Source organism: Nestor notabilis, unplaced genomic scaffold (assembly GCF_000696875.1).
Source record: "Nestor notabilis isolate BGI_N333 unplaced genomic scaffold, ASM69687v1 scaffold16432, whole genome shotgun sequence".
NCBI classification, from domain to species: domain Eukaryota; kingdom Metazoa; phylum Chordata; class Aves; order Psittaciformes; family Psittacidae; genus Nestor; species Nestor notabilis.
This window is the reverse complement of record NW_009918072.1, coordinates 7,423-35,394: the sequence shown is the minus strand read 5'-3', so window position 1 is coordinate 35,394 and position 27,972 is coordinate 7,423. Positions and strand designations below refer to the sequence as shown.

The following is a 27,972-nucleotide window of genomic DNA, read 5'->3' as shown; positions in this document are numbered from 1 at the left end:
TGCTCAGCTCTCTGGTCACTTTACCCAACAGCACACTGGCTGTGTTGCTGTGCTGCTGCAAGGGAATCAACCTTTGTGGGTTTTGAATGTGACACAACCAGGGATAAACATGTCCAAGCAGCGCTGGAGCCAAAGCAGCAGGCAGCGAGTGAGTGTAGGACGGGAGTCCAGCTATCGCTGCGTTACAGTTGCCACAGTCTTCCCAGGGACTCTTCTTTCCAGGAGGGGAGATGGTGACAGTTGCTGCTGTGCAGACCACCAGCCTGAGGCCTGTGGCCTCTCAGGTACCTGCGAACACCACAGCTGGAGTGAAATGAAAAAAGAAGTTTGCACCTTACCAGAAAGCCTGGGCATCATCAGCTAGGTGAAGAGCAAGGCAAAGGTAGCCTAGTAACAGACTGGCTTGGCAGGCTCCTGCAACTCGTACACAGTGGTCTCAATAACGTGGAGTTTCAGTTCTGGGCCACTCGTTACAGGAAAGACACTGAGGTGCTGCAGTGGGACCAGAGAAGGGCAGCAAAGTTGGTGAAAAGCCTGGAACACAAGTCTGATGAGGCTGAGGGAGCTGGGGTTGTTTGGTCTGGAGAAGAGACAGCTCAGGGGGACCTAAACACTGATGTGTCTATCCACAGATGAGGGAATATGCTCAGTCCACCCTTTTTTGCTACCAACATGCTTTAGACAGGTAAGCAGAGAATATTGATTGCTCTGATAGCAGTTACCTGTGGGTATTACTTCTCTGGGTATTAGGAGAGGTCATTACAATCTGTTTTGTCAGCGTATTTTAATGGGGATCAAGATAAGTATTTCGGTGCAATCACTTTTTATATTAATTGTTTTGCCCTTCAGACCAACTGACGTGCATTTAAGGGTACAAATTACTTCATAGTATCAAGCAATACTTACCGGAGTTTAATCCATAATTAGAAGTCAGGCTTTTTCTGTGATGTGGGTTGCTTGCTGCCCACTTTTGCAGAGGATCCTAGCCTGAACACATAGTCTTTCCATAGCACTGCAGGATTATAGCAGGGGCAGTTCCAAAAGCACATTTGCAAAACAAACCGTCCGAAATAGGTCAGCGTGATGGTCCATTTGCTGTTTAAATCCTAGATAAAGCACTAGAGTTTCAATCCGGAGCTCTACAAAGCGAGTCAGAGGCAGGAACTAATGGCAACACAAACATGCCACCCCAAAACAAAGCGAGAGCCTCTCGACTAAGCTCCAGTAGAATTCACTGACACACATCACTGAGGTCCACGCTTGCTGCTCTCATGAGCATCAGGGATTGGGGGGTTCAGTTTCTAATGGCAGAAGCTAAAAGAGTAAAAGCAAAGCAAAAAGCTAGAAAAGATTCAGAAAGGCAATAAACACGTAGTAATTAGTGCAAAAGAAAAGAGCCCTTGAAACAATCAGCTTGACCCAAGTAAGGAAAGGGAAGCATGCTGTAAACAGGGAATATTTTGGGGGTGGGAAGCACAGAACTAACTTAGCTATATATTTTTCAACTAATAGTTACTTAAAACAAGTAAGTGAGAATGTAAGGCTTGTTTGAACTACAACAGAAACACTTGCTGAGCACTGCACTCTTGTGCTGGAGCTCTAGAGCACAAAGAGGATTTGAGAAGGACTGAATCAGCACAAGAAGCCAGCTCAGAAACAAGCTTTTGAAGACACTTGCTGGAATTCTAATGTCCCATTTGTAAGACATACTAAACTACTCATAAATAAATATACTACTCATATATTTATAAACTACTCATAAATGACTCAAAAGCGCATTTTGGGCAGGCCGAGAAGAAAGACAAGGCAGAAAGGTTCAGTGCTGTGGAGGACTCAGAGTCACAGCTTGCCAGCATGGCATCAGCTGCTTGGCCAGCAGAAATGTTTAATTCTGTTTTAAAGAGGGCAGAGCAAGAAAGTTTAACATAGTTCTTTACAACTACCAGGTCCTAATGCACAAAACAGATGCATTTGAGATACCTACATTCAAAACAGATGGCTGGACAACATAGACATAGAGGGAGCAGGGAATTTGAAGGGGTGCAGGACTGGAAAGGTCTTCAAAGCAGGCAGTCCCAAATTTCCACTGTGCTATGGAGAAAGCATCTCTGAAGGCTAATTCTGTACACAACAGATGACTTTCCTCAGGCTGCCTCTATACCCAGAGGAGAGAAGCTTGTCCAGAGCTCTGGTCAGAGCATTAGCCTAGGCACATGCTTTCAATCACTTGTTTCCCTACCCAGAGGCCTTTGAAAGTGTCCTCCCAGTCCATAAGGCACCTGAAGTAAAATTTACTGATTAACCCCAGATGCTCCTTTTCCATTACGGTAAAAAAGGAACTTAACAGAACATGCTGAACAAGATACTTAACTGTTAGTAATGGAGACATGTAAGTGCAAACGTATGCCTAAACATGGCTGCAAAAAGGACTTCATTTTCTCAGTAGCACCAGGGAACTTTCTCAGTATCTGTATCAGGTCAGCTCCTTGAAGGATGCATTAAAAATGGCTGGACTACAAATAAACATTAACAGTTCAAAGTGAGATCTCAGAGGAACACCAACAGCCCTCCTGAGAATAGTCTGTTGTTGCTAGAACAGTTCTGTTTAAAAGGCACAGGCTTAAGCCATGCCATGTGGAGCCCTCCCGCTCCAGCATCACTGCCTGTTTCAAACTCGCTGACTACAAAACATTCCAGGAATCATCTCGGTGGCCTCTGTCAGCAGTGCTGGTGCACAGCCTCTGTGTGCTAGCTTTCCTCCAGGGAAAAAATAACCATGTCATGGTCTCTGTGCCCTCAAGTTAGCTGGCCAGTTGGAATGGGAATAGTAAACAAACAGGCAATTCCTGCTACGTGAAGGGAAAGCATCCAGAGGGCACACCAAACTGTCTTCTCTGTGGAGCACCCACAGCTGTTTGTGGGTTTTCAAGATGTGGGCTCCTGGTTCCCCCACTCGAGCTCTGGAGGTCTGCCACTGTCTGACCCCTGGGAACAACCAGGCTGGTTGTTCACTGGCTCAGCCAATCCATCCTCTCACGCTGTCCTGGTGTGGAGGGGACGGAAGCAATCCCGTGAAACATCACTGCACCTCTTTTAAAAAGATACCCAACCTTTAACGCCTGCAAGCGGCAGATCCCACGCTCCTAGCTAGCTGGAGTCAGCCACGGCGGGCAGGCAGAACTCACACATTGCACACAGCCTGGTCCCCAAAACACACAGATGTGAACTAAAAGAAATTCCAAACAGCCAAGTAAAACTCCACTTACATCCATAGGGTATTGCCAGGCTCGGTAACTGCTGCGATACGTTAATTATCGGAAAACGGACACAGAGTTCAGGTCATTTAGTAAACCAGTATTTCTATACATGCTTGCTTTCTTTTAGGGCATGCGAAGTCCTCTGAAGGTTAAAACAACAACCAAACAAAAAAGCCCACAAAACCAAGCAGATACCTAGATACAGCTTCCTCTCAATTTGTTTTATTTGGCAAAGTAGCAATTCAGACAGTTCACACAGCATTTAGGCAAGCTTTTCAAATCTTCTGCATTTCAGTTTGTCCTCTTCTCCAAGTTTTTACTTCAGAACCATTGCTCCATCATGGAGAGGCTTTCATTCTCCAATTCCTAAATGTTACTCCTGGATACTCCTTTCTGTCCAAGTACCTTGACTATCACCACCACCCCCTTCAATGGAAGGGCCGCATTAATCCCAACAGCCTTGGTCCCTGAAGTGGTTCTCCCCCAGGAAGCTGTTGCCGGCTCTCAGCTGTATCACCTCTTCCAAGGTAGGCTAGCTTATCACACTGCGTCCGGAGACAAGAATTTGGATACAGTTGAGCTCATATCTTTCATTTAACTGATTGAATTAGTGAGGAGATGTAAATAAAGCTGAACTCAAACCGAGTGATACAGTGACCAAAAGGTTGAACATTAGCATGCATCATTTAAGATATTTCACTTCAACACCAAGAACTAGATTCACAGTTGATCGTGGGTTAGTACAAATTTGTCAGACGCAAGTGGGGTTTTCTGAATTGTATTGTCTAGAATACACACTGTATTAATTCCTTTGCAAGATTAACCTCGTGCACGTGCTCCCAGGCTGCCGTCAGATCAGGAGGTGGTACGTTAACTTTCCAACATCTAAATAAATTGATACATATCTTTTACACAGGAATAGGATGGGATCGACCTTCAAAAGGAAGGCTACTTAAAATGTTCCTCTTTCATATTCAGAGGCCTTTGAATTTCAACCTTTATGCTTTCGGGGATCAATCCTGTCACAAAATCACTGCTGTTCCACCATAAAAAGTCAATATATTTTTGCAGTGATCGCTATGGGTTGTTTTATGCAAGCTGTTTTAGTCTATAAGCCTTTCTACCATTAAAAAAGAAAAAAAAAAAAAGAGAAAAAGAAAATAATGATAACATGCTGTTTACTTTTATTCCTGGTTGCTCAAATCTGAGCAAGATGATTTGAGATCCACTTCCCCGCTTTCCTGAAGCAGCCCACCTTACTGTACTGCTTAGCCATTTGCTGTTGACATTTTACAGCACCAAAACAGAAAACCTAGGGCAGAAAAAAGGTTTATAGCCTTCCAAAAGTGAACAATTGCCTCTCTATCTGTACTTAAGAGTCCAGGATTTGTTGTTCCTTTTGCATGTATCATATTTTCCTTGTATAGCAATTAAAATTCATCTTCTAAAAAGCCAGAATTTTCCCTGGATGCCCACAGTTAGAAAAATGAGAACGTTAATAGAGCAAATGGCTTTGCCAAAAGCAACTTTCTTTTAGAACCAAACTGGAGTTGGTTTTGTTTTTTAATAAAGAATCTAGCAATCCCTATCTCAGTATTCTACTACATACTGATCCTAGTCTTCCACACAAGCACACAAGCCCCCTCTTGCTTTTAGCTTTATTTGGCAAAGCAGCACTGCGTAAACTGTTCAGTGATTGGGACACAGCTTACATCATATCTACAGCATTGAGTCCATGTGTATCTCACCAGTAGTGAGCTATAAACCAAAAGAGAATTTCAAGACTCCACTGATTAACTTTAGAAGGAAAGGGAAAACCACGTCTGTTGTGTTCAACTCAAACAGCCATGTTTGATAAGAGCGGCCACCCACCTCTGATGTCGTGAAGGTATATATATATACAAATGCCTGGTTTTAAGGTAATAAAGCAGCTGATTGTATCTACTACATGCTAGTCTATGACACCATGTCAAAAGCTTAAAAAGGAAGTTCATCTCCTTTTAGTAGCATCTAGCAGACATTGGAACACAGAAAACCTGGTATTACCTACGTAGTGTCGTAAGGTGCACAGAAGCAGTTTTACCAAGGGACACAGGAGCCAAGAGAAGTGAGTGTTCAAGTACCCCCATCAAAGTTAGAGTTCACAAGCTGTAGGTCTTGATCTGCAGTTTTGCAGAAATTCACTTTGAACAGATGAAAGTAAAATGAAGGCATGTTAAATAAAACAGTGCCCAATAAAACTTTCCACCATTTCTTTATCGGATTTGCCTTGAGCATCTAAAAAAATAAAACAAACACCACGCTTTTCCATGCTGATAACAGTATAATGAAGTCCAAAACAAGCTGCAATGCTGTTGGTTTTCAAAAAGCTTTTAGAACTGGAGATGAGCAGTCCACTGTAACACTATGTTTGGGTCAAGATGATGTAGCTTTTACAATTCATCCCTGTAGAAAGAAAACACATGCAGTTATGTTTCTCCTCCCCTTGGAAATCATATTTTAAAAGTTTTGATATTGAATCAGATTACACTTAAGTGCTCATGCACGTCAGCAAAACTTCAGAAATCTCTTCAAGCATTCAAAATTAAAAAAAGAACAAAAACGAGAACAACTCAAAACCCAAAGGAAAGGCAACAGCAATCCCATATCGTCTCCTACTGGTACATGACGTATCGTGAAATATGGGTCCCTCTACTTTACGTTGAACGGATCCTTTGCTTTGATGAACCTCCCCCACACCACGCAGCTATGTACACAGCTACCTGTCATCCAAACTGTTGGCTCCATGCTGGTGAGAAACTGAGCCAACTTACTAGACAGAGTATTGGCAAAAAACATTCTCTGCAGCTGCCAAAAAGAGAACTTTTGCTTTAGCTGCAGTCTCTCAAGAAAGCTAGGAACACAATCCCACATCAACATCCTGCAGTTTGTACCACCTACTTTATTTATTTCACAGAGGAGCTCAAATAGCTCCCGACGGAGCTATGCTAAATCAGGAGTAGGTTATGCAAAGGTTGGGGGCAGGAGGTGTATGTGTGCGTGTGTTAAAAGGAGACTCAGGTAGAGAAAGGACGCAGCAAGAAGTCTCTCTAAATCATTATGAGGAATCTAGAAAATGCACGGGTTTGTTCCTGCAGGACATTTAAAACACCCTGAAATAGGAAACCCATATTCCAACAGTGAAACTATCATATATTAGTGATTTATTTAAATATTTCTAAAGGATGGACTTTAACGCAAAATGTCCATCGAATCTGAAAGCTGTGCACTGGGCCATTATGAATGTTAGGAAATTCAAACCAGAAGTGTTTGCTTTTATTTTTCCCCCTTTCCCAAGGCACAAGTGATCTATAAACTCCCAGCGAGCTTGCTGCAATTTTTCTTTTAGTGGGTACATCACCCTCGTTAGCCAAAGCAGTGTCTGAATTAGGAAGAGTTTCATTAATGTGATTGCTGGCTCAATACACAATAGTATTTCCAGCTGTCATGCAAACTAACCCACAAGAATATAGTGCTACATGCACACAGGCAAAAGCTTTAAAGTTACAAAGGCATTATCCTTCAGGAATCATATAGCATGGAACGACAGCATGCAAAACATTTTAAAAGCAACTGAAAAAGCTGTTGTAACTAGTGCTTTCTATCGAATGCAGCTGGGAGGCAAACCTTGTGATTTGTTAGTGATAAATATTTGCATTCTTTGCACTTTGCACTGCCTTCTAATAAGGAGGTACTATTCATACAGCTTCAGAGTGTTCCAGTAATTACAGAAAGCAGAGATAAAGCAGAAGAGGGAAGAACACATCTTGGCAGGGGTAAATAAAAATCTGTTTATAGCCAAAGGTTTGGAAGTTCTCCATATCTGCCCATTTCACAGAAGTGGTATTTGCTTACTTTAAACAGATAAAAATAAATTAACATCTGATACTCAGTTTAAAATGCATTGCCAGTAAAATGAGGACAAGTACTTCATTCATCTTTAATGCTTTCAGGAGCTGCACCATCAGTTAAATATTTACAACTTCAAAAAGCATATGTAAATAATGACTGCTTCTGTTGCTGGTTTAGTCTCAGATGCCTAATTGCTGATGTGATTTGCATCCTGACTCCCATCATATACTCTCATAGCTTTGTAAAAGCCTGACCTTTTACTGTGACAAATAATTCTTAAGCCTTTAAACCCAAGCTCGATCTTCAAGAAATTGTAAGCCCAAGAAAAACTCCGTATTTACTCTGAAACTATTCAACATGACAATTTTACCCATTCACAGGCACTGGTGAGGTTTTTGCATAATGTTGCTAATGTATTTCACGTATTTGAAGTGGTTTTTTTTCTTTTACAAAATGGTATTTGTACATAGAATTCAAGTAAGTGATACCAACACACCAATGTTTTAATTGTTGGTAGTTCACGTCACTTTAAGCTGTTCCTGACAACATAATAATGTTCCTATAAGTTAAGTCTATCCTAGATATCACTTGCAAAACAAACATTTTCATACTCTTTATTAGAACATTAACTGTATTCAGGGGATCAGCTTCCCTCAAGAGATTTTTCACGTGCTCTTCACTACTCATTAATCTAAAAACCAGCACAAAACAACCCATGATGTAGGTGTTAAAATTACACAGCATTTATTTTCTCCTGTTATGAGAAGCTGAGCTTACCTGCTCCACTGGATTATATATATTAGAAAATAGAGAAAAGCCTTGGCACATCAGGTAGGCAGCATTTCTCAGCTTTCCACCTAATGCGAACAGCTTGCAGACTTAAATACATATTGCAAAGCAGTTGATCTGAACTTCAGTTGTACGGATCAGAAGCTACCAAGTTATGCAATCTACCAGGTTACAGTTACTGGTAAAAAATAGAATACTTGCCTATCCTCCCAGCAGTAAAAGATCTATCCTGCCACAAAGCCTAGAAAGAGACTCAAAAGACAAGTACTCTTTCCCTGTTAAAAATATTCTGTTGTCCCCTAGAGCCATAGCAAAGATCAGCTAATTTGTATTTCTCTCCCTTTCTCTGGCCACAGCTATTTGCTGCGATTCTTACACAACTCAATTTCCTTCCACCTTCATATATGTACTCCTTCCAATCTGCTTACTAGCTCCTGCTTACTAAGCAATACATATACTTCGGTTTTAAGTCATCACAATAGACCTTCTCAGGCCCTGGAATTCTAACAAGAGAATCGTTTGTCTAATATTGTCAACTGAGGCATCAAAGCAACTTTACAAGCTCAAGTTAAAGCAAATTTCAGAAGTCATTAGCTCAAAATTACTATTCTAAAAATAAATATAAGAAACTTCGAAAAATATTGTCTTACTGGTAGGGAAAACACAGGAATATTCCACATGTCCCATTGGGAGTATCCTAATAAACAATAAACTAAGAAGCATTCTGAGAAAAATTTTATAGGTAGAGTTTCACGTAAATAAAAAAAAAACCCACAAAACCAAAAAGAAGCACAAACCTTAGCAACAATAAGAAATAATAGAAGTTTGGGATACATGTAAGTCATGAGGTTTTGTGATCCGTCTCTTCCACTTCGGTGGAAGGCATTTGAATTATATATTTGAATAAGCATTTATAAATTTATCTGAAATCTGTAACTCTCTCTTTTTGATCCACTTCAATTTTCTTGTCATTAGGCAGCATTTGACTTTCCCTTTTGGATACATCATTCATCTATGAAAAATATGCTGTCATTACTGATACTGTATTTCTAATTCGTATTAGGCTACACTCAATTTCAGGAGCTACTCAGTGTTTCAGCAGCTGATTATTTCTCCCTTTGTAATTTTAAAGGTAATTAGATGCAATATTTAGACTTGTAGCATTTTAATCTGAAAAAGTGCTGTTATAAAAGTATTTATTATTTGCTATGACCAATCATCACATTGAGAGAGTAGGTTGAAATGACAAAAGGAATCTTCTCTGCAACCTGTCAGTTACATCACATGCATTTGTGCATTATACATAAATTCTAAATTTAACCCAAAATATTATTGTGCAGAGATTCTTTTTGCCAAAGTAAAATAAAAGCTTTAATCATAATCATTACTCTAAAGAATTCTAGGCAAACAATTCCTGCTGATTTTAATTGAAATTAGACAACTAGCTTGTCAGGGGGCATTTGAAACACTGAATAAGTTTCTAAGCAGCAATGTACTAAAATATTTCTTAATACTTTTTCCAAAAGGGTGCTTAATCATGTTGTAGGTACAGATAAGTGGGATACAGTAACAGCCCCAGTCTAGTCACTGCAGGTTTTTCTCAGAAAAGTTAATACTGTCATTATGTTTTTCTATTTTATCAGCAAATACGTGTTTAGCATGACATTTATAAATAATTTCTACTAATGCAATATTCTAAGTTTATAAAAGTAGTCTGTTAACATTTTTAAACAGCTTTCTGTTTGAAAATATCATAAGAATTGCAACACAGACTCATTGCTAAGTGTTCCTTATGCTGTTACTCTCTTATTTCTCTTTCTATCAGAAATAGCGTAGCCAGCAGGGCCAGGGCAGTGATCATCCCCCTGTACTCAGCACTGGTGAGGCTGCACCTTGAATCCTGTGTTTAATTCTGCGCCCCCCACTACACGACAGTCATTGAGGTGCTGGAGCGGGTCCAGAAAAGGGCAATGCAGCTGGTGAAGGGTCTGGAGCACAAGTCTGATGAGGAACGGCTGAGAGAACTGGGGTTGTTTAGTCTGGAAAGAAGGAAGCTCAGGGAAGACCTCATCATTCTCTTACAACTACCTGAAAGGAGGTTGTAGTGAGGTGGGTGTTGTTCTCTTCTCCCAAGTAACAAGCTGTAAGTCAAAAGGAAATCACCTCAAGTTATGCCAGGGAGGTTTAGACTGGATATTAGGGAAGATTTCTTCACTGAAAGGACTGTCAAGGACTGGAACAGGCTGCCCAGGGAAGTGGTGGAGTCACCATCCATGGAGGTATCTGAAAAAAGACGTGTAAATGTGGTGCTTAGGGACATGGTTTAGTGGTGGAGGTGGGTTAATGGTTGGAACTGATGATCTTAAAGGTCTTTTCCAACCTAAACAATTCTATGATTCTTTAAATTGTCTTTCTATATAAGTAGTAAGTGAACTTTCTCAGAGAAGTAGAACCAGAGAGATGCCAATTTACACAAGACCTACCAGTAAGGTAGCCAGTAAGTTGTCTTCTCAGCTGTGCAGCCCAAAAGGTCTTTTCTCCTCCCTACTCATCAGCAAGAAAAGAAAAAAAAATACTGGGAAGCTTTATGTGAAAGCATCAACACACCAGCATAATCACATGAGTAGGATTTACCTACTGCTGGATCCCTGGTATACTAATGCATTTCATTTTGTACCAGATATGGTTCCTTTGCATATTCTACTTCCAAATGTCCCATGGAGTCACATTTGAGAAGATTCGCACTAATATCTGGAGCTTAAAAATACTACTGCAGCTGAACCCAAGCTAGAAAGTTACTGGATTTCTTTAAATTTAGTCAACAATATTCACAAAATAAAATTCTTTATTTAACACCACATCAATTTATTGAAATCCAAGGAGACCTTTCCTTCCAGCTAGTCCCAATTTTTTTTTTTTGCTCAAAGTTCCAGTTTTCCATAGTAATGGATGATGCAAAACATCCAAAGGTAGGTTTGACCTCAAACACCACTTTGGAGATCAAGTAACTGCTGTGTTGGTTAGTAAAGGGCACCTCACATCCCTAGTAAGGAACAGTACCAATTTCTCCAACGTGTGAATGGCTAACCAAAATTTAAGCATCTTCCTTCTTGCCAACTGGAAGGTCTGCTAGCCTAGGAAAATACTGCTGGCCTATTGATTGTATTTTGTGAAGGGACACCAATACTTAACGCGATGAAACTATTACCTGCATTAAGAAAATACCTCTTTCATCTTTGATGCTAGCATAGATAAGAACTGCTGACTTCTAATGAGGAGATTCCTTTGGACTCACCAAAAGGGAACAACAACAATAAAAGACAGATGTGAACTCCTGTAAGGCCAGCAGTGGACTGGCAACTATCCTTAAAAAGGGAATGGATTTTTTTTTTTCAGATCACAAAAAGGACAATTAAAGAAAACACAAACATTACAAGAAGTGGACTTCTGAGATTTCCTTTAACAGAGATTTACAAGTCAGAACCAAATTTAAATGTACCTAGCAAGAAACAGCCTCTGTGTCACTGCAGTAATCAAGGTAACCCTTCAGGCTGAACACTTACCTCTTCTGACACCACCAATGTATATTCTTAATATTTAAATTTAAAATGAAAATCTAGAAGTATTTCAGAAAACAACAGAAACTGGTAAGAAAATCTGGGGAAAAGAACCCTACCATACTTGTGACTGAAGAAGGCTCAAAGATAACGTATTACTTCTTCCTGAGCTAGCACAGAAAAGAGTACAAAACTGCACCGAACAGATGCAAAGACCTTAGAATTCTAGTCCTTAATACACTACACCACCTTCAGCAGCAGCAAAGGATAACCACTGTCACTCCAGAAACTCTTCTTACAAATTGTGTTTATTGAACACACATCGCTGCTACAAAAAAAACCCTCAAACAACAAAACCAAAACAATTGCTATTATAATCAGATCAGGTGGAAATTCAGAAATAAAAATAAAAATCTGTAAAACCTCTCTGGACAAAGGCTTAAGAACACTTCTCTTTTCTAGAGTAAGCAGAACATAGGGACTCCAAACTTGAATAAAGTCCACCAAATTTGCAAGAGGAGGAAACCAACCACAAAGCAAAACTTCCAAAGCCTTACAAGAGGCAGGAAACCACCCTGAGAGAATACTGGCAAGATCTGAGGACAAAGCATTAATTTGCATAACAAATACAAACCATCTGAATAACAAGGATGCATCACAAGCTTTGAATTAAGCAGTAACTCATTAAAGTCGTTCTAAGAGTAATTTGTACACAGTGGCTATGCGGTAATCCAAGAAACACTGAAATGTTATGTCAGTAAGCAGCAGCAAACTGTTTTGTTTGTACTTTGAATGGACACTTGGGTAGTTTAAGTGTTCACGTATCCGAACCAGAAGCAGTACTACAGAATATCAAAGGGGAAAAAAAAATGAATCCTAAATTTAGGAGTTACAAAGCTCAAGAGTTGCTTTCAGAACTCAATACACATCTATGCACTTCATTTATGCACACAATACATTCACAAGCGTTTTCTGCCAGGAAGCAACACAGGACTGCTGCTTTGTTCATTTGCATACTAATGCCTAGCATGGTTTACGCTGACAGCTGTGTTATGTCTACATTACTGGCCATTCAATTCAGCAAATTGGAAGGCTTACTACCCCTAGAAAGGTCTTTAGAGTTTGCTGTGTTGGCAAACACAAATATGTCCCCATCAGAGACAGTGATGGACTTCTAATAATGTGTCTGAGAAAAAATTCCAAACACTACTCAACTGTACTTATACTCCAGGGGAGAAGGGACTACCTCCTCCGCTTTCTGACACTTGGGGATGAGGGAAAAGTGCTCGCAAGATTATCTGTATTTCTCACAAAAGCCCTCACAAAGATTTTTCTTCATTTGTGACATTTCAGGAAAAAAGAAAAAAAAAGACAAAAAAAAAGACATCCAATTACCACTAACTTACAGGACAAAACAATATTTATTCTGAAGTAGTATTTTACACTTTACCCTAATTACTGGGCAAGCTACTTATAAAAAGTTCATTAAAGGGGAAGTTTAAATTAAAAAAAAAAATAAAAAAAACCAAAACTGTGTTCAAAACAACAAATAAGAAACTTCAACACACTAAGGACTAAATAAGACATGTCTGAAAGAGACAAAGTGCAACACATGCAATATTTTTCTTCTGCTTTTAAATTAACTCAAACTTAGCATAACCTCCTTTTGGTGATGTAGTAATGCAGACTGAGTCACTTGTCATGGTATGGAGGAGCAGAAAGCAATAACAGCAGCAAAGGCAGGCCTTGCAGTCTATCTGCTTAAAATTCACACCCTTTCACCTTGTGTGTGTGTAGAAGAAGTAAGTGGAACAGAAAATCACTTCCACCTGGACCACTGCTTCTCTTTATCTGTTAAAGGCACATATATCACTCCCATCAGAGGCTTCATTTTGACACTGCCATCTTCTAGTTTGTCATACTGTTCGAGCATCTGGTTTCCCCCTGCAGGACCAACTGGTAATATCAATCTTCCGCCAGGTTTTAACTGATCTATAAGCTAGAACACAACACAGAAATTAGGATGTAACCAGCCACTTCAGAATTCAGAGAATTCTGAATTCAGAGAAGCTGAATTCAAAGTTTGTTACATTAGGTTAACAGCTTTCCGCGATTCAGCTATCTACTATTACACAGTGTATAACTACTTCAATTAGGAAAAATAAAAACATGCACTAGAAATAAGAGTATCACAACTACATAATACAACAACTGGTATTACAGAAACATTCACAATAATTTCATGTAATTACAAAAGAAGGTAAAATAGTGATTGGACTAACTGGGTTAGTTGCAGTTTTAGTTTCTATGTAAGAGGGGAAAAAATACGTAAATCCTGAATTATTTTTACAATAGATTCAATTGTTTTAAACTGCTAGTTTGAACTGTTTGATATTTATAGTGCATCAGTACAGGCCCACTGTCCAACATTTCTGGGGTAACTGAACCCCAACTTGATCCTTGAGCCCTCAGCATAAGATTTGAGATTTATGACTTGTTTTTAAATTTATCTTCCTGGAATAATTTTAAGTTCTTTACAATGCACTCACTACTCAACAGCTCCTCTTTCATTCTGTGAATGGAACAGATTTTATGAAACTAGTCTAATATATATGAGTAAGATAAGTGACAAGTAAGACAGTATGTGAGAAAAATGCTCGGATTGGTTTTGTTTTCATCATCACATGAGGCAGCTGATCACAGTGGCCTCAAGGAAAATACAATACTTCCCAGACACCAGGGGGAAAAAAAAAATTCTTTGCCCTTTTACTTTCAAAACCTGTAATTAAGAACTGTTTCATTCACTACTAAGCTTTACATTACCTTTTTAATTGTCACCTGTCGACACTTTGCTGGGAACACCACACCTCCCACATACCCCAAAATAAGAAAACCAAACCAACAGCCAATGTCTGGAACTGTCTAGCCTGTCTAAAGCACCTCAAACCTCCAGTTGATCACTATCCCTTTAAAATTCAGATTTTAAAAAAACTTTACTGCTGTCTAGTATATTATAATCATGGTATATATTCCCATTCACCTGGCAAAAGGAAGAGGGGAGAAAAAGTCTGCAGGAATGGACGTCAAGTATGCACACTCTAAAGTCCCTAGTTACTCTCTGGTTTCTTTAGTAAGAACTGGCCTGTACCCACTCAGAAAGCTATGAATGTACGGCATCATCTGTATTTCCAGCTGAGCATGTTACTTTTCCAATAGGCTCAATACCTTGGAATCCAGGAAACAAATACTTAAATTTTGTAATTCAGTGTTTGATAAAACATAATTATTTTTTAAATAAAATGCTCCAGTTTGTTGTTGTAATAGAGGGTTATGCACAAGTAATTAAAAATATCTTTATTTAGAGGAGTTATTAGAACATACAGCTTTTGCAAACCAACAGGAAGCCTAACTGTAACAGAAACACACCCCCCCCAACATACAGTAATACCACACTGCCCACTGACACTCCCAGCAGTGTAAGTCTACCAACTGTTTTACATACATACACATGTAAAATATTCTTTACAGCTAAGAGATTACTGAATCACACACATAAAACATAAAAAGCTTACTGCTTGGGGCACAACTGGTGCTGCAGCTCCTACATGAATCGCATCATAGGGAGCTTCTTCTGCATATCCCATTCTTCCATCTCCCACTGCAAGAAAACACACTTTTTTAACATTTTCAAAAGGAGTGGAGAAAACAGCTGACCTCCCATATCTACAGGTAGATAAAAATATATGCTCAGATTTCAACTAAAATTCTGCTGAGCAGTAATATCAAGAAGTCAGTTTAAAAACATTAACACAATTGCAAAATAGATGCAACAAAACACTCTCATACATACATACATACACACACACTTATAAAAGATATAAAGTACTATGGAAATACCTGAACTTAGAAAGCATGGATTTATAACAAAAGTTCTTGGAAATATGTGGTCTGCCCAGAAAAGATACTTAAGCATTTATATGCCCTATCATTCCAATACAAGTGACTTTTCCGCTCATTTACCCTCTTGGAACATGTGCTTTGCTTTGCCTCGCCTTCACACACAACATTCTTAAATACAAGTCAAATAATAGATCTAAAGCATTAAGTCTCAGCAGCACACATCAGACTCCAAAGTTGAGAAAAAGAAAAAGCAAGTATTCACATGGGCCATACACCTGTAACTGCACTACCAGTTAGAATGGAAATCTACACCTACATTCATAAACGAATGCAGTACCACACTAATTGCCATGCATCCCCTTTTGTCAGCAGATGGGTCTCACTACCCTTCCTGGACAAACAGGGATAGGCACAGCAGACCTCATCAGACAACCATCAGGCCAAGTTCCAGGTGGCTGCTTGGAAGTTATTGGGAGTAATTAAGTTATTCAGAGGGCTACCAAGGCTGCTTAAAGAAGCTCCCTATTACAGATGTCTCATACCATCACAGTTATGCAGGATGAAAGGGGAACAGACTGGGGTTTCTAAGCCACTGAAATGTAGCAAGCTAAACTAGACCCCGAGTGAAGCCTTGAAAGATGAGAATGTGAATGTGACATCCACAGTATTTACAGGAAACCAACAGGAAATTCAGAGCATGTTAGGCAAGCTCTCTCTGGAGTTATTTAGGAACAAAAGGAGTGAGGCTAAACCATTCATAAATTCATACTCAGTGAGTGCTGAAGTCCCAGTAATCAGTTAAGAAGAAAAAGCAAGGAGGCTAATGAACACAGTCCTCTTGCTCAGTACAAGTAGTTGTTTGGGGTTTCCTGTCTTCAGACTGAGCCTTGACTTTCATGCAGGCACTATAATCAGAGCTTAACTAAAAGGTTGAAAGAGTCAACAGAAGTTATAAGTCCCTGCCAGAGGCCAAAAATTAACCAACTTCTTGCCTCCCAACAACTCAGAAGGCAGTAAAAACATAAGGCGGCTGTATCAGGTTTAATTTTGACCTCAGTGCTGGAGGGGGCCACCCAGACAGCAACAGCACCCTTAAGTACTCAAGAGCGTGCAGGAAGATCTGGACAGCTCCTTGAAACAATCAGAATTGAGAAGTTTGCCATCTTTCATATTAGGTCCTGAAACAAGACCCTTCACGGACCTCCTATACCCAAAGCTTAAGGATACAGCACATTTTCTCAGTAACTGAGAAGCCCCTTAAAACTCAGTGATTTATTTCCTCACATCATCACTTGTGACCAGCACTAGTTCTGACCAAGGGCCACAGGCAGAAGCTGCCAAGCAAGAACTACCAATGTTTCAGGATAACTCATGCCTATCAAGCACCAGTTCCACTAAGTCAGCTTTTATTACTGTTGACAGTAATGAAAGTTCCAGTATTTCCAGGGCTTCATCTCTGACTCTGCCGAAATGGATTCAACTGCAGCAACCACCCCAATGCAGTCAAGTATATCATTTATATTTGCTTATATCTTAGTGGCACTGTCGTCCTGGTTTTCATCTGGGACAGAGTTAATTTACTTTCTAGTAGCTGGTGCAGTGCTGTGTTTTGGCTTTAGTCCGAGAACAATGCTGATAACACACCAATGGTTTAGTTGTTGCTGAGTAGTCCTGAGGGAAGGATTGCTCTGCCAGTGAGGAGGGGCACAAGAAGCCAGGATGGAGCAGAAACAGGACACCTGACCCAAACTAGCCAAAGGGGTATTCCAAAGAGTTGGTGAGCAAGCAGCTGCATGGTACTTAGTTGCCAGGTGGGTTTAAACCAGGACAATTGTGTACCTCCACTAAAGAGGAAGTAGTGATTCGTTACTGTATCAACTGCTATTCCATCAGAGAAGGCAATGGGAAAAGACTTCTTTAGCTCAGACGTACAGATACTGCTTTGAATTCTGTTAGTTACACGAGGAGACAGACCCTCCCTCCCAAGCTGCAGCAATAGGCATTAGAAGCAGCAATCTCCAGTATGAATCTGCTGGCAAAAGCAAAGATTGCTAAATTGTGAAAGGAACTGCTGAACTGAAAAAGAACACTTGTACCCTGAGACTTAAGCACACCTTGTGTGCTGCCCAAAAAAGTCTCAAAGACACTTGTGCACATCTTGTCACTTCACTGACAGTGGTAATAAAGACCCAAAACATTTAAACCCTTTACTCTAAGAATCATTAGTCCAAACCAAAGCTACCATCTTCAGCATACACACCACCAACAAATTCATGCTTCTTTGCATGCACCATACACAGCACGGCTCTTCCATGACGAAAATTCTCCTGACTACAGTAGTCAGGTATATATCCACTCACAACGGGAACACATTTTTAGATATCCAGAAGATTAAAAAGAAAAAAAAAAAAAAGTTAAGTTGGCATTTATATATTCAATGTGATACAAATTATTATATTATTCAATGTCCAATGGGAAACAGCAGCCCAAATTTTGAGCTTGTGCTTGCATGCTAAGTAACATCCCCTGTCCTACTTAGATCTCTAGTTCTATGCAGCCTGTTAATGAAGTAATCACAGTGGTGGGTAGTGGGTGGTGATGAGAGGGGGAAGAAGTGTCAGGACTTTCTGACATAAAAGGGTTTTGTAGCTTGTTTCTGAATCTAGACCTGATCTTCTGATAATGGTACTCAAGCCTTCAGTGTCTCTATGCGGACTTATTTCACATGGAGTTTCATCATCAGCACAGAAACAGAAGAAAACTACTTCACTGTGGTTAGAATACTCTCATCCCCTCTGGCTATGTCTGCATCAGCAAATAGTGCAGTACAATAGAAGCAGATCTGTCCAGCAAAACAGTTTTTGCTGAGAACCTGATGTCCATGCAACATTGGCATTTCAGAACGACTGACTGGTCTAGTTCTAGTCTTACTGGCTTCATATCCATTAACGAATCAAACATATTCAGTTTCTTCTCAGAGCACATAATCCAAGCTAGTTTCATCCAAAAGAAATCAGAGTCTGTGCTCTCCAGGAGCACTCGCATGGAAGTCTAACTGTGGTAAGTGAAAGCAGTCAAGAGATTCACGTCAAAGGCACCCTCCTCATTTTAAGAAAAAACAAAAACAAACCACACACCAAAGCCAGAAAAATACCCTGCAGACTAATATAGACATACCCTAAAGTATACCTATTCCAAAGTTCTCAGTGTAGTTCTATTACTGAGGCACCCCAAAATAATGTTAACACTTCTGAATAAATGCAGTTACGGCATATCTGAAGCGTGAAAAAGCAATGGAGAGTGCTTGAAGCATACTTGTGGAAAGCCAGCAACTGACATACCTCCCACCACCAATTAACCCTGGGTTTTCAGGGTTTTTTTCTGTGTGTGTGTTGGGAAGGGAGGTGTTGTTTTGTTTTACAGAACAGCACTATCTGGATTCTAGTTCCACATCAAACTGCTCCCAGGAATTCAGCACAGCTGAAGTATTCTTCCTTTCCACCTAACTCACAGAAGTGCTTCTTGTCCATCTGTACTTTTTAAAAATGTACCTCATAACAACACTGTTCAGAAGTCTCTCAGTCATCCTGCTACAGAGTCAAACACAATGATGATGCTTACTTAGAATTCTAGACTCTCAAGAGCAGCAGGGTTTGTTGTACGTATAAACAGAAGCATAAGTCCGAATTTCTCCTGTACAGCAATAATGAAAATGATCCCCATTTCCCCTCACCAGCAGCAACAGACTCAGGATAACTTCTTTTCCAAGAAAGTTTAGGGCATAAAGTGTTCTTAGCGAGGGGCATTGCATTTTTTACACGTGTACAAGAACATGTGTTTATTAGCTTATTTAAAATTTTAAAAAAAAAAAAAAAAAATCTTATTTGGAAAAGTCCCTCATTTACAAAAACATTACCAAGAATCAGAATGGTAATTAAGCCAAACACCACATAATAATTATTTTTCCAAGCACTCTTGTAAGAAACCTCAAAAATACTCCAGATCTTCAACTTCTTTTTTAAAATGTAAAGAATAGAATGACAGTGAAGGGAATGCTTTCCTCCTGCCAGCTTTGTGCATTTCTTTTTTCTAAAAAGTAACTAAAAAGCGCATCTTTTTGTCAAAAGAAGTATCATTTAAAACAATTCACTATATAATTTTAGAGTTACTGAGAGGAAATAATGTTAATTGAATTACAGTAGTTTGACATCAGTTAAGCACTTCCCTAACACGCAAATACCGTTAATCTTAAAAACAAGTGAAAAACTTCAGTGATGCATACTGCCAATCTGGTACTTTTTCCACTCTGTGTGCAGCCGTCTCAATTACTCTATCAGAAGTACACAGGTTTTGTTAAAACAGCCAAATTTAGATGACAGTACATTTATTCAAGCAAAGTTGTGAACTCAAACCCAGTTTTAAATAGCAAATTTCACATGACAGACCTTCCGCAGGTGAAGTGTTTTCCCTGGAAAGCACTTCCCTGGTAAGCTTCTCTAGTAGTATGATTACATATTCTTTAAGATTACCAGAAGTCATATTCTCAAAACTGTGTGAAGATTATATTTTTCAAAGGCCTAAAGATGATTTAGGTTTTAAAATTTTCATTTGGCTCTTCTTTCTTTGGCTTAACTTCCTCAATTAAAATTTTTAATCGCATCCAATTCCAGTCATTTTCAACCAGCTGCTAGAAAGAATATCAGTTTAATTAGTAAGTATATCAGTCTGATGCTCACCAATCAGTTTCACTCTTCCTGAAGACAGCAATGTGGGATCATCTTTTTTGACATTATTTATTGAGTCATCTACTAGTTCTTTGATATGATCAATTCCTACAACTTGTCCTTTGGGACCCACCTGGAATAAAAATATAGAGTTGAATAATTTCTGCTAGATTTATTTCTAGAATGAGTATTTCTATCACCTGAGCCCATTTCTCTAAAATAAAAACAAAACCAGTAAAGCGGTAAGTGTATTTTCCCGATGTTATTAAAAGTACTGCTTGGAATGACACACCCTGAATACTAGAAGCAACTGGTAGTTAGAATTTACCAGTACAGTCTTATAAATGCTTGTTATAGTAATTTTTTTGAGACATAATTCAGTTAAGTTATATTATTAGTGGAGATCTCTTCTTAATTTGTAGAAGTCAAATTTGATCATGAGGGTTTGCACTACCTGCAACAGAAAGTAACAGCTTCAAGGACAAAGACTAGAAGTAATCTTTTCATGTTCAATAAACTTACTTAAAGATTAAGGTTTTCATAGAGAAGACCTTGCTTCAAGGAAAATATAAAGTCATGCATATTTTTCTAAGTTATCTCAAGAGTCCTATTCTTTCAGAAGCAATGCACTAATTCACGGTCAGGGACGAACTACCTTCCACCTATCCTTGCATTCACTATTCTACTTTGAAATTTACAGCTCTCTTCCACAGGAAGAGTGGAACTTTTGAGAGCTCATAACTCACAGGTCATGAAAGATCTGTGTAGTCTGAGGGGCAAAAAAGGTCTACTAACAAAACTTCTCCATTACAGGTATTTCTTCTGGAATTGGGTCTTCATTCTAGAAAAAAATTCCAATTTGGGGGAGAGGAAAAAAATAATCCAAATCTTAAAATCTGACCATTTTTAACAGGATCCAGCTCAAATAACATAATGGCAGAGTATGTCCTAGCAGCCCATGTTGTCATACAACTTTGGTCACATCTGAACCCGTTGGTTACATTTCTGTATCTTACATTTTGTATGTTGCCAAGACATGGAAAATTAATAACTGGTTATCAACATCATGGAGATATTTCTGTTTCATTTTGAACAAGTGCTATGTTAAAAAGAAAAAAAAAAAAAAGAAAAGAAAAGAAAAGAAAAAAGAACAGTGTTAGGTCTTCTTTTTCAAGTAGAAGCGCACCAGCCCAGCCTTTGAAACAGAGTAAGACACATGGCAAGTTTTCACCATGACAACCACAGGCTGCTATCTGGAGGAATGCCTGGCAGTCAGCTGTACCAGAAGCTGGCAAAAGTTCCAGTGTAGTCCAACAAAAGGTAACGTCACAGAAATTCAAATTCAGCAAGATGGTGGTAGCATTAGAACCTCCTGCTGCATGTCACAGTCCAGTAAGATATTTCAGAGTCCTCAATCAGTTACCTCTGGCTATTTCCTGAAACCTTGAAGTGTGTGCAATCGAAACAATAGCAAAATGGCACAGGTTTGGGGATCTCCGTGGTCTGTTTACATTAAAAATATACCCCACTTTTTATAATTCCAGTACTTACACGATGAAAATTACAATTACTTCAATTTGCCAGCAACCTTTAAAAGCAAATAAAATTTTTATGGTATGCAGTTAAGTTTATCACAGCAGTTTAACATCAAAACCCAAACAAAAAAAAAATCTTAAAGATGCTTTACTAGCCTAAGTAAACATAAAGCTTTACCAAAAGTATCACCAATGAGATTATTATTTGGGAGTAAAGCTGTCATGACATCAATGTGCACTTGTACTTGTGCTACAAATGCAAGCTTTTCATTGACATCTCAAGTAAACCAAGAAGCAACATCCACATGATCCAGTAAACACACACCCAATTGAATTTTGATAGAAAAACACTTTACCATCATTCCCCAAAATATACATCTTTCAAACTTTTGTTACAGTTAGAAAGAACTCTACAGAGAAAGTCAGAGCAGTACATCTTGTCATATCTACATTCATTAAAGTGGATGAAGCAAGATCCATATTGCACAGTACTGCTACTAAACAGAACAAAGGCATTTATCCAGTTTCACAAAACACATGCTCATAAGGCTTCCCACAGCATACCACCAAGGAGAACTGAGAAGAGGAACGTGACATTCGTATGGCAATAAAAGGATAATGTGATTAACGTCAGCAAAACTGGAAGGCAATTTCCTTTTTATGGTAATTCTGACTTCTTGCCACATGTCTTCAGCTTTTCTTATGTAGCTGTTTTAAAAGAAGAAAGTGCACACCACAACTTATCACGTCTTATCAAAAATGGCTAGTCCTCTATGTGAAACTTTAGTGAGAAATACACCTAACTGTGACAAAAAGTTTTAACACTTGTAGGATTGGAGTTCCCATGCATACTACCGGCACTTGATTATTGACTACAAAGTTAGAAGAAAAATACTAGGCATAAAGTTGAATAAGTGACATTTAAGATTTCCTCTAACTGCAGCTTGGTTAACTTATTTCAACAGATCTTTTCTTTTTTTGCTTTAATCATTTTTTTTTAGATTTTGCAGCTAGCACTTAAAAAACCTAAATACTTTTACTAGTGCATTGCCCAGTCCTACACATTCTTTACACAAGAAACCAGAAGTGATTGCAGACTCAACAGACCAGTTGCTAGAAAACAGAAAACTAAGTAGAAAAAAATCACACATGAGAATTTATCATCTGCATCACCATATTCCAAATTAACTTATCAGAAAGACAAAAAGAAAAAAAAAACCATAGTTGGCAGTTTAATAAAGGCATCTGCTAGTTATAAAGCAATGACAGGGGCCTGGAATAGAGAAGGAAGAACTGATTATATTCTACTACTTAAATTAGTCTAACAGCACTGTAGTTACAGCCATCACAATTTTTTTCATCTTTTTTTCCTGATGCAACATAGGGTGGAACCACAGAGAATTCCTTACATACAGGTTGAACAACCCAGAGATTAAGTCTCTTGGAGAAGATGCTAAGAAAAAAAAAATAAAAATTTAATATCTAACTTAGAAAAGATTAAATGGAGACTTATAGTGATGCTCACACAATATAGAAATGAGAAAAAAAAATTAAATTCAAAGGCAATTTATACACATACAATGTACTTTCCTGTAGAAATAGGATTCATTTAGATCTCACTAAGCTCTCATCATAGCAGGAAGACATGACAGTTGATCACAATGAGAACAGTCATAGCCACACAAGATAACATAAAAAATGAGCTGGACAAGACAAACATCTCCTTCCTTCAAGCTATAAATGTAAGAAAGAAATAAAGCCTTCCCCTCTAGGCAGTTTCCTCACCATCACATGATTAACTGGACCCTTTAACTCAACCATCTAGTATCAGCTAGGGTAAGAAATGGGTACTAATCACAGCCAGAAGAGTAAATTATTTTCTGTATAATATGCATCAGTCCACTGTACAAAGGATGATGCTATTTCTCCTCCCCTTCAATTCAGAGTTACGCTGCAGTTCAAGCAGTTCTGATGGTTCAGTGATTAAGTATCTCACCATTCGTGAAAAGCATGCTGTAAGGATTCCACTTCCAGATCCTACATCAAGTGCTTTGGCTCCTTCATGTAACTGATCAGACAGAAGTTCAAGAGCATATGCATGCTAAGAGAAGAAGAAAGAGACAGAAAATGTCAAAATATTTTAAGTATCTATTTTACCCAATATATGTTCATTTCTTCAGTGATTTTGGCCAATGCACTGAGGATTCATGCAAGATATTTCAGAATTATTTGCTACTACAAAAAAAAGGAGGGGGGGGAGGAGGAGGGTGGCGGGAGTTAGCTATATGATATAATCATTATTATTTCATTGACTTCAAATTGTGTGTGTATATGTATTAAAACTACCTCTTGTCCTACCTACACACTTGCTGAATCAAAGAGTCAGAAAAAGACAACTTAATTCATCATACCCAAAAAGCAAGTAATTAGAACATTTATTGTTAGAACATTTATTGTCAACATTTGCTTAGAGGATACGTTTCCTTTTTGCTCTAACACTTTATATACTACCGGTGCTAAGCAAAGGATAATTCAAAGGCAATAACTTAGATGAATTAAAATTTTGAAAACATAATTAAAGCTTATTTTATCCCTTAGCCACACGACCTTCTTTCTCTGTCTTTTCTTGAATAAAATCATTAACATTTCTATAATAAATTCCTGATTTTTTTTATATTGGTAACTAAGTAAATTCTCACATAACTAGGTAGCTTTTGTCAAGAGAAGTAGACTTTTACTTTGTTTTGCCACTTTCCAAACATTACAAGGACAAAATGCATACCATAGAATCATAGAATGGTTTGGGTTGGAAGAGGCCTTGAAGCTCATCTAGTTCCAACCCCCCTGCCATTTTTTTTTCCGTCTAAAGAATTAAAAGCATTACTGCAATATCAGATCGCAGAAATCACTGTTATCCACTCTGAAATCTTATATTTTTATAAATTACAGAGTAATTTAGGTTGGAAAGGATCTCTGGAAATCCCGTGGTCCAAACCTCTTTCAACATATGGCCAATTTATTTTGGGGTGCTTTGAGCCCTGTCCAGTCAGCTTCTTTGTATAACACAGAACAGTTTTCACAATCTGTGAAACCTGTTCCAGCGCTTAACTACCCTCAACGGGGCTTGTTTTTCACCCTAGAAACTTCAGATCAGAACTTCCCATGTTTTGTTTTTTTTTGTCCACTACCCCTCATCACTGTGCATCTCCAGGGAAAGTCTGGCTCAATCTTCTCTGTGCCTTCCCACTAGGCAGTCCACAACAGCATCATTGCAATCAATTGTTCATTAAATTTGGTAGGATAAATATTTTATTTCTGAAGCATTTTGATATTTATAAAATCACCTATACTAATCAGGTAAGTTTAAAGCTTACCATATGTGGAGCACTGATTGTTGCTTGGAAACCTGTAAAACAAGAGAATGGAAGAACATGCTGATCACTGTTCAGACTGCAACGCAATCTTTACTACCTTGACTATAAAATGCAATGCTTTAACTGTCACCCTCATTCGGGGCACTACATACACACACCCCCCAACAGTTACACTGGTACTCCAGAAGTGAGTTAAGGTACATTATCTCAAAGCTATGCCATGCCAACTCTGGACAGAAAAAACCAAGGGTTCTACCCTTGACCTCAGTTAGAATCTCCATTTCACCACTGTATTGCCTTAGCTTGATCAAGCATGCTGAATTCAGAAGAGTAATGTCTCCCAGAACAACGCAATGCTTTTTTTCCCCTCAGGACCTGTGTAAAAGCCTGAACTTGTCAGTTGAGTTTTATGTGGTGGGGACCATATTGTCTCCAACTTCTGGAGACAGTAACCCCATCTATCTTGCAAACAGCACACACGTGTGAGAAAACATGGAAGAACACTCACCTATATTTTTTTCTGTGAAGCAAGCGTATGAATACATACTGAAAAGCTTATATATATTAAAAGATTTTTGAATTAGCCTATACAACTATTAAAATCCTAATATAATTCCTAGTTCTCACCACCCACTATTAGGGTAGGGCCTTAAAAAAAAAAAAAAAAAAAAAAAAAAAAAAAAAAAAGGAATTTTTATATATTCACATAATTCATTCTGCTGACCTGGAAAGACGGGAAACAACAACTGTCTTATCAGCAGATCATCCCATTTAAAGCCTATTTTCATCTTAAAAATCAAATCTTACGTAAAGGTTTAAGAAACTCTGCATTGATCTCAACTGAATCATTTATGTAGAGAAAGACTGTTCCTGACATAAACTGGATATGAATGATTTTTAAGTAGTAAAAAAATTATCTGCGCCATGACAAATTGCTGTGGATTAAAAAAATACATACTTATACCTATTCATATTGACTAGAAAACATCTACTTGATGCATACAGGCATGCAAATTGTATTCCATAACAAGTTGAAATTTAGTTAAAAGGTATTGAATAAACTGATAAAAAACTACAGAAGCTTCTAGATTTAAAAACTTTTGTTCACATTCTTAACATGTATAACAAAGGCAGGCACAGTAATGCAAATTGGAACAATCTCAATCAGTTTTACAAGATGCTCTTACCTATAGACTGCGGAGAATCCATATAAGGGTTGTATTTTGCATAGTGGCAACGGTCTGTAGCCAGCATTACTTCAAATACCTTGTCTGATTTGATTATCCCATTTTCTATAATACAAATAAACACAATTGAAGGCATTGCCATTCTTCTGCAAAGCAAGAGCATGTGAAATACATGCATATATTCCTAATATTGTGAAAAATCATGCTACCTTACCCTCTCTTATACTCTAACCCTCATCATACTAGAATTTAAGCTGTGGTTCATAGATCAAACAATGCTTAGGACAGTGAAATTTGAACAAGACTTTCCCAGTGCTTACAGATGCTTTTCTGAAACAGTAGGGACCATTTTCAAAGATTTACCTATCCCCTAGAAAAAACTCAACTTCATGCACACCTTTGATATTCCTGAGAACGTAAGTCAGTAAGAATCTGATATTACTCTACAAATCAAACAAGATATACTTCATGTTTCTAAGAAGCTATATAATTATCAAAATGTATACAATTATCAAAAACGTAATTATCAAAACGTATACAAAAAGCAGGTTAGAAATGTGAAGATGCAGCATCATTGCTCAGTACTTTACTTTCAAGATCTGTTTCTCTTTTGAGTTGGCAGAAGAAAAAAAATCCTGCTGCAAAGAAACTCCTAAGAATCAGAATTCTTATGCTGGAGCAGACTGAAACCAAAGAGTTTTTATATCAAAACACTTTAAATCGTGGTTCACTTTTCGAAATAAAATGTAAATGTAGATGCATGTAAATGACAGAAGCACGGTACAAGTGCAACCATTTTTCCTTGCTATTTTATTGAACTTCTTAACATCAATAATTCTTTTTTGAAAGTTATGAAGAGACATTTATGAGTAACAAAAAACTTTACAAAACAAATGGAAAAAATTAATCACTTGCATTAAGAAGACAGTATAAACTACAAATAACTGACGTTTCAACAATGGATTGCTTCATCGAGCTACTTATTTAAACAAGGAAGATTTTATTTGGAAAATTATACTCAAAAGGAAAAGAAAAAAATATTTGAGTACTTTAAGATCTAACCCAAAAAGCATTAACAGAACAAAATCAGATTAAGGAACTTTTGTAAGATCATCCTAACTGAAGTCGTATCAATGTTTTAAAGTACTACCACTAATGCACCCATGCCAAGGCCTGGGCTACCTTCTGCAGAGGCTTCCCTGAGTGTTCACAGTGTGCTCCTAACTACCTTGAGCAATCATGGGATTTTTTTGTTTTGTTTCGTTTTTTAATATCTTATATAACATAAGCTTGAATTCAGAGAGCAAAATAACTCCCCAAATCATTTTGTTTTTTAGTCTGAAGACAAAGCATCAACTGCAATAAGAATATACTACCACATTATTAAGGAAAAATCCTTTCAAAAAAATAATTCTTTTTTAGATTTATTTCTTAATCTGATAAATCCCAGAGAAAGCATACACTCCCTTCACAGACCACACCTGTGCATTATACTGTGTACTACAGTTCCAGTTAGAGGAAACTCATTTCAGTGCAAGCTTTTTAATCTGAGACAGCAGTCATTTGCAGCAGTTTATGAGTTTCCTTACTGAGAAAATTGTACCCCATAATAAACCAAATCAATCCATTAACACTGGCACTGACAATATAAGATAGTAAGGAAAAAAAAAGTTTTCCCCGACCACTTGGAATTAGCTGTGTATCAGTTCTGTGAGCAAAGCACAGAAACAAAACCAAACAAAAATAATTACTGTCAGA

The 27,972-nt window shown here is 38.2% G+C and overlaps 1 protein-coding gene across 1 annotated transcript; it reads right to left on the bottom strand.

Annotated features, from left to right (window-relative positions):
• Nucleotides 1-13,120: 13,120 nt before the first annotated feature.
• On the bottom strand, nucleotides 13,121-26,418 carry LOC104400630 (protein-L-isoaspartate(D-aspartate) O-methyltransferase-like). The gene is given in 7 exon segments (XM_010009533.1): nucleotides 13,121-13,493; nucleotides 15,067-15,152; nucleotides 20,131-20,251; nucleotides 23,650-23,754; nucleotides 25,028-25,059; nucleotides 26,215-26,325; nucleotides 26,328-26,418. Coding segments are annotated over 7 exon segments (726 nt in total). The 3' UTR covers nucleotides 13,121-13,313.
• Nucleotides 26,419-27,972: the final 1,554 nt, after the last annotated feature.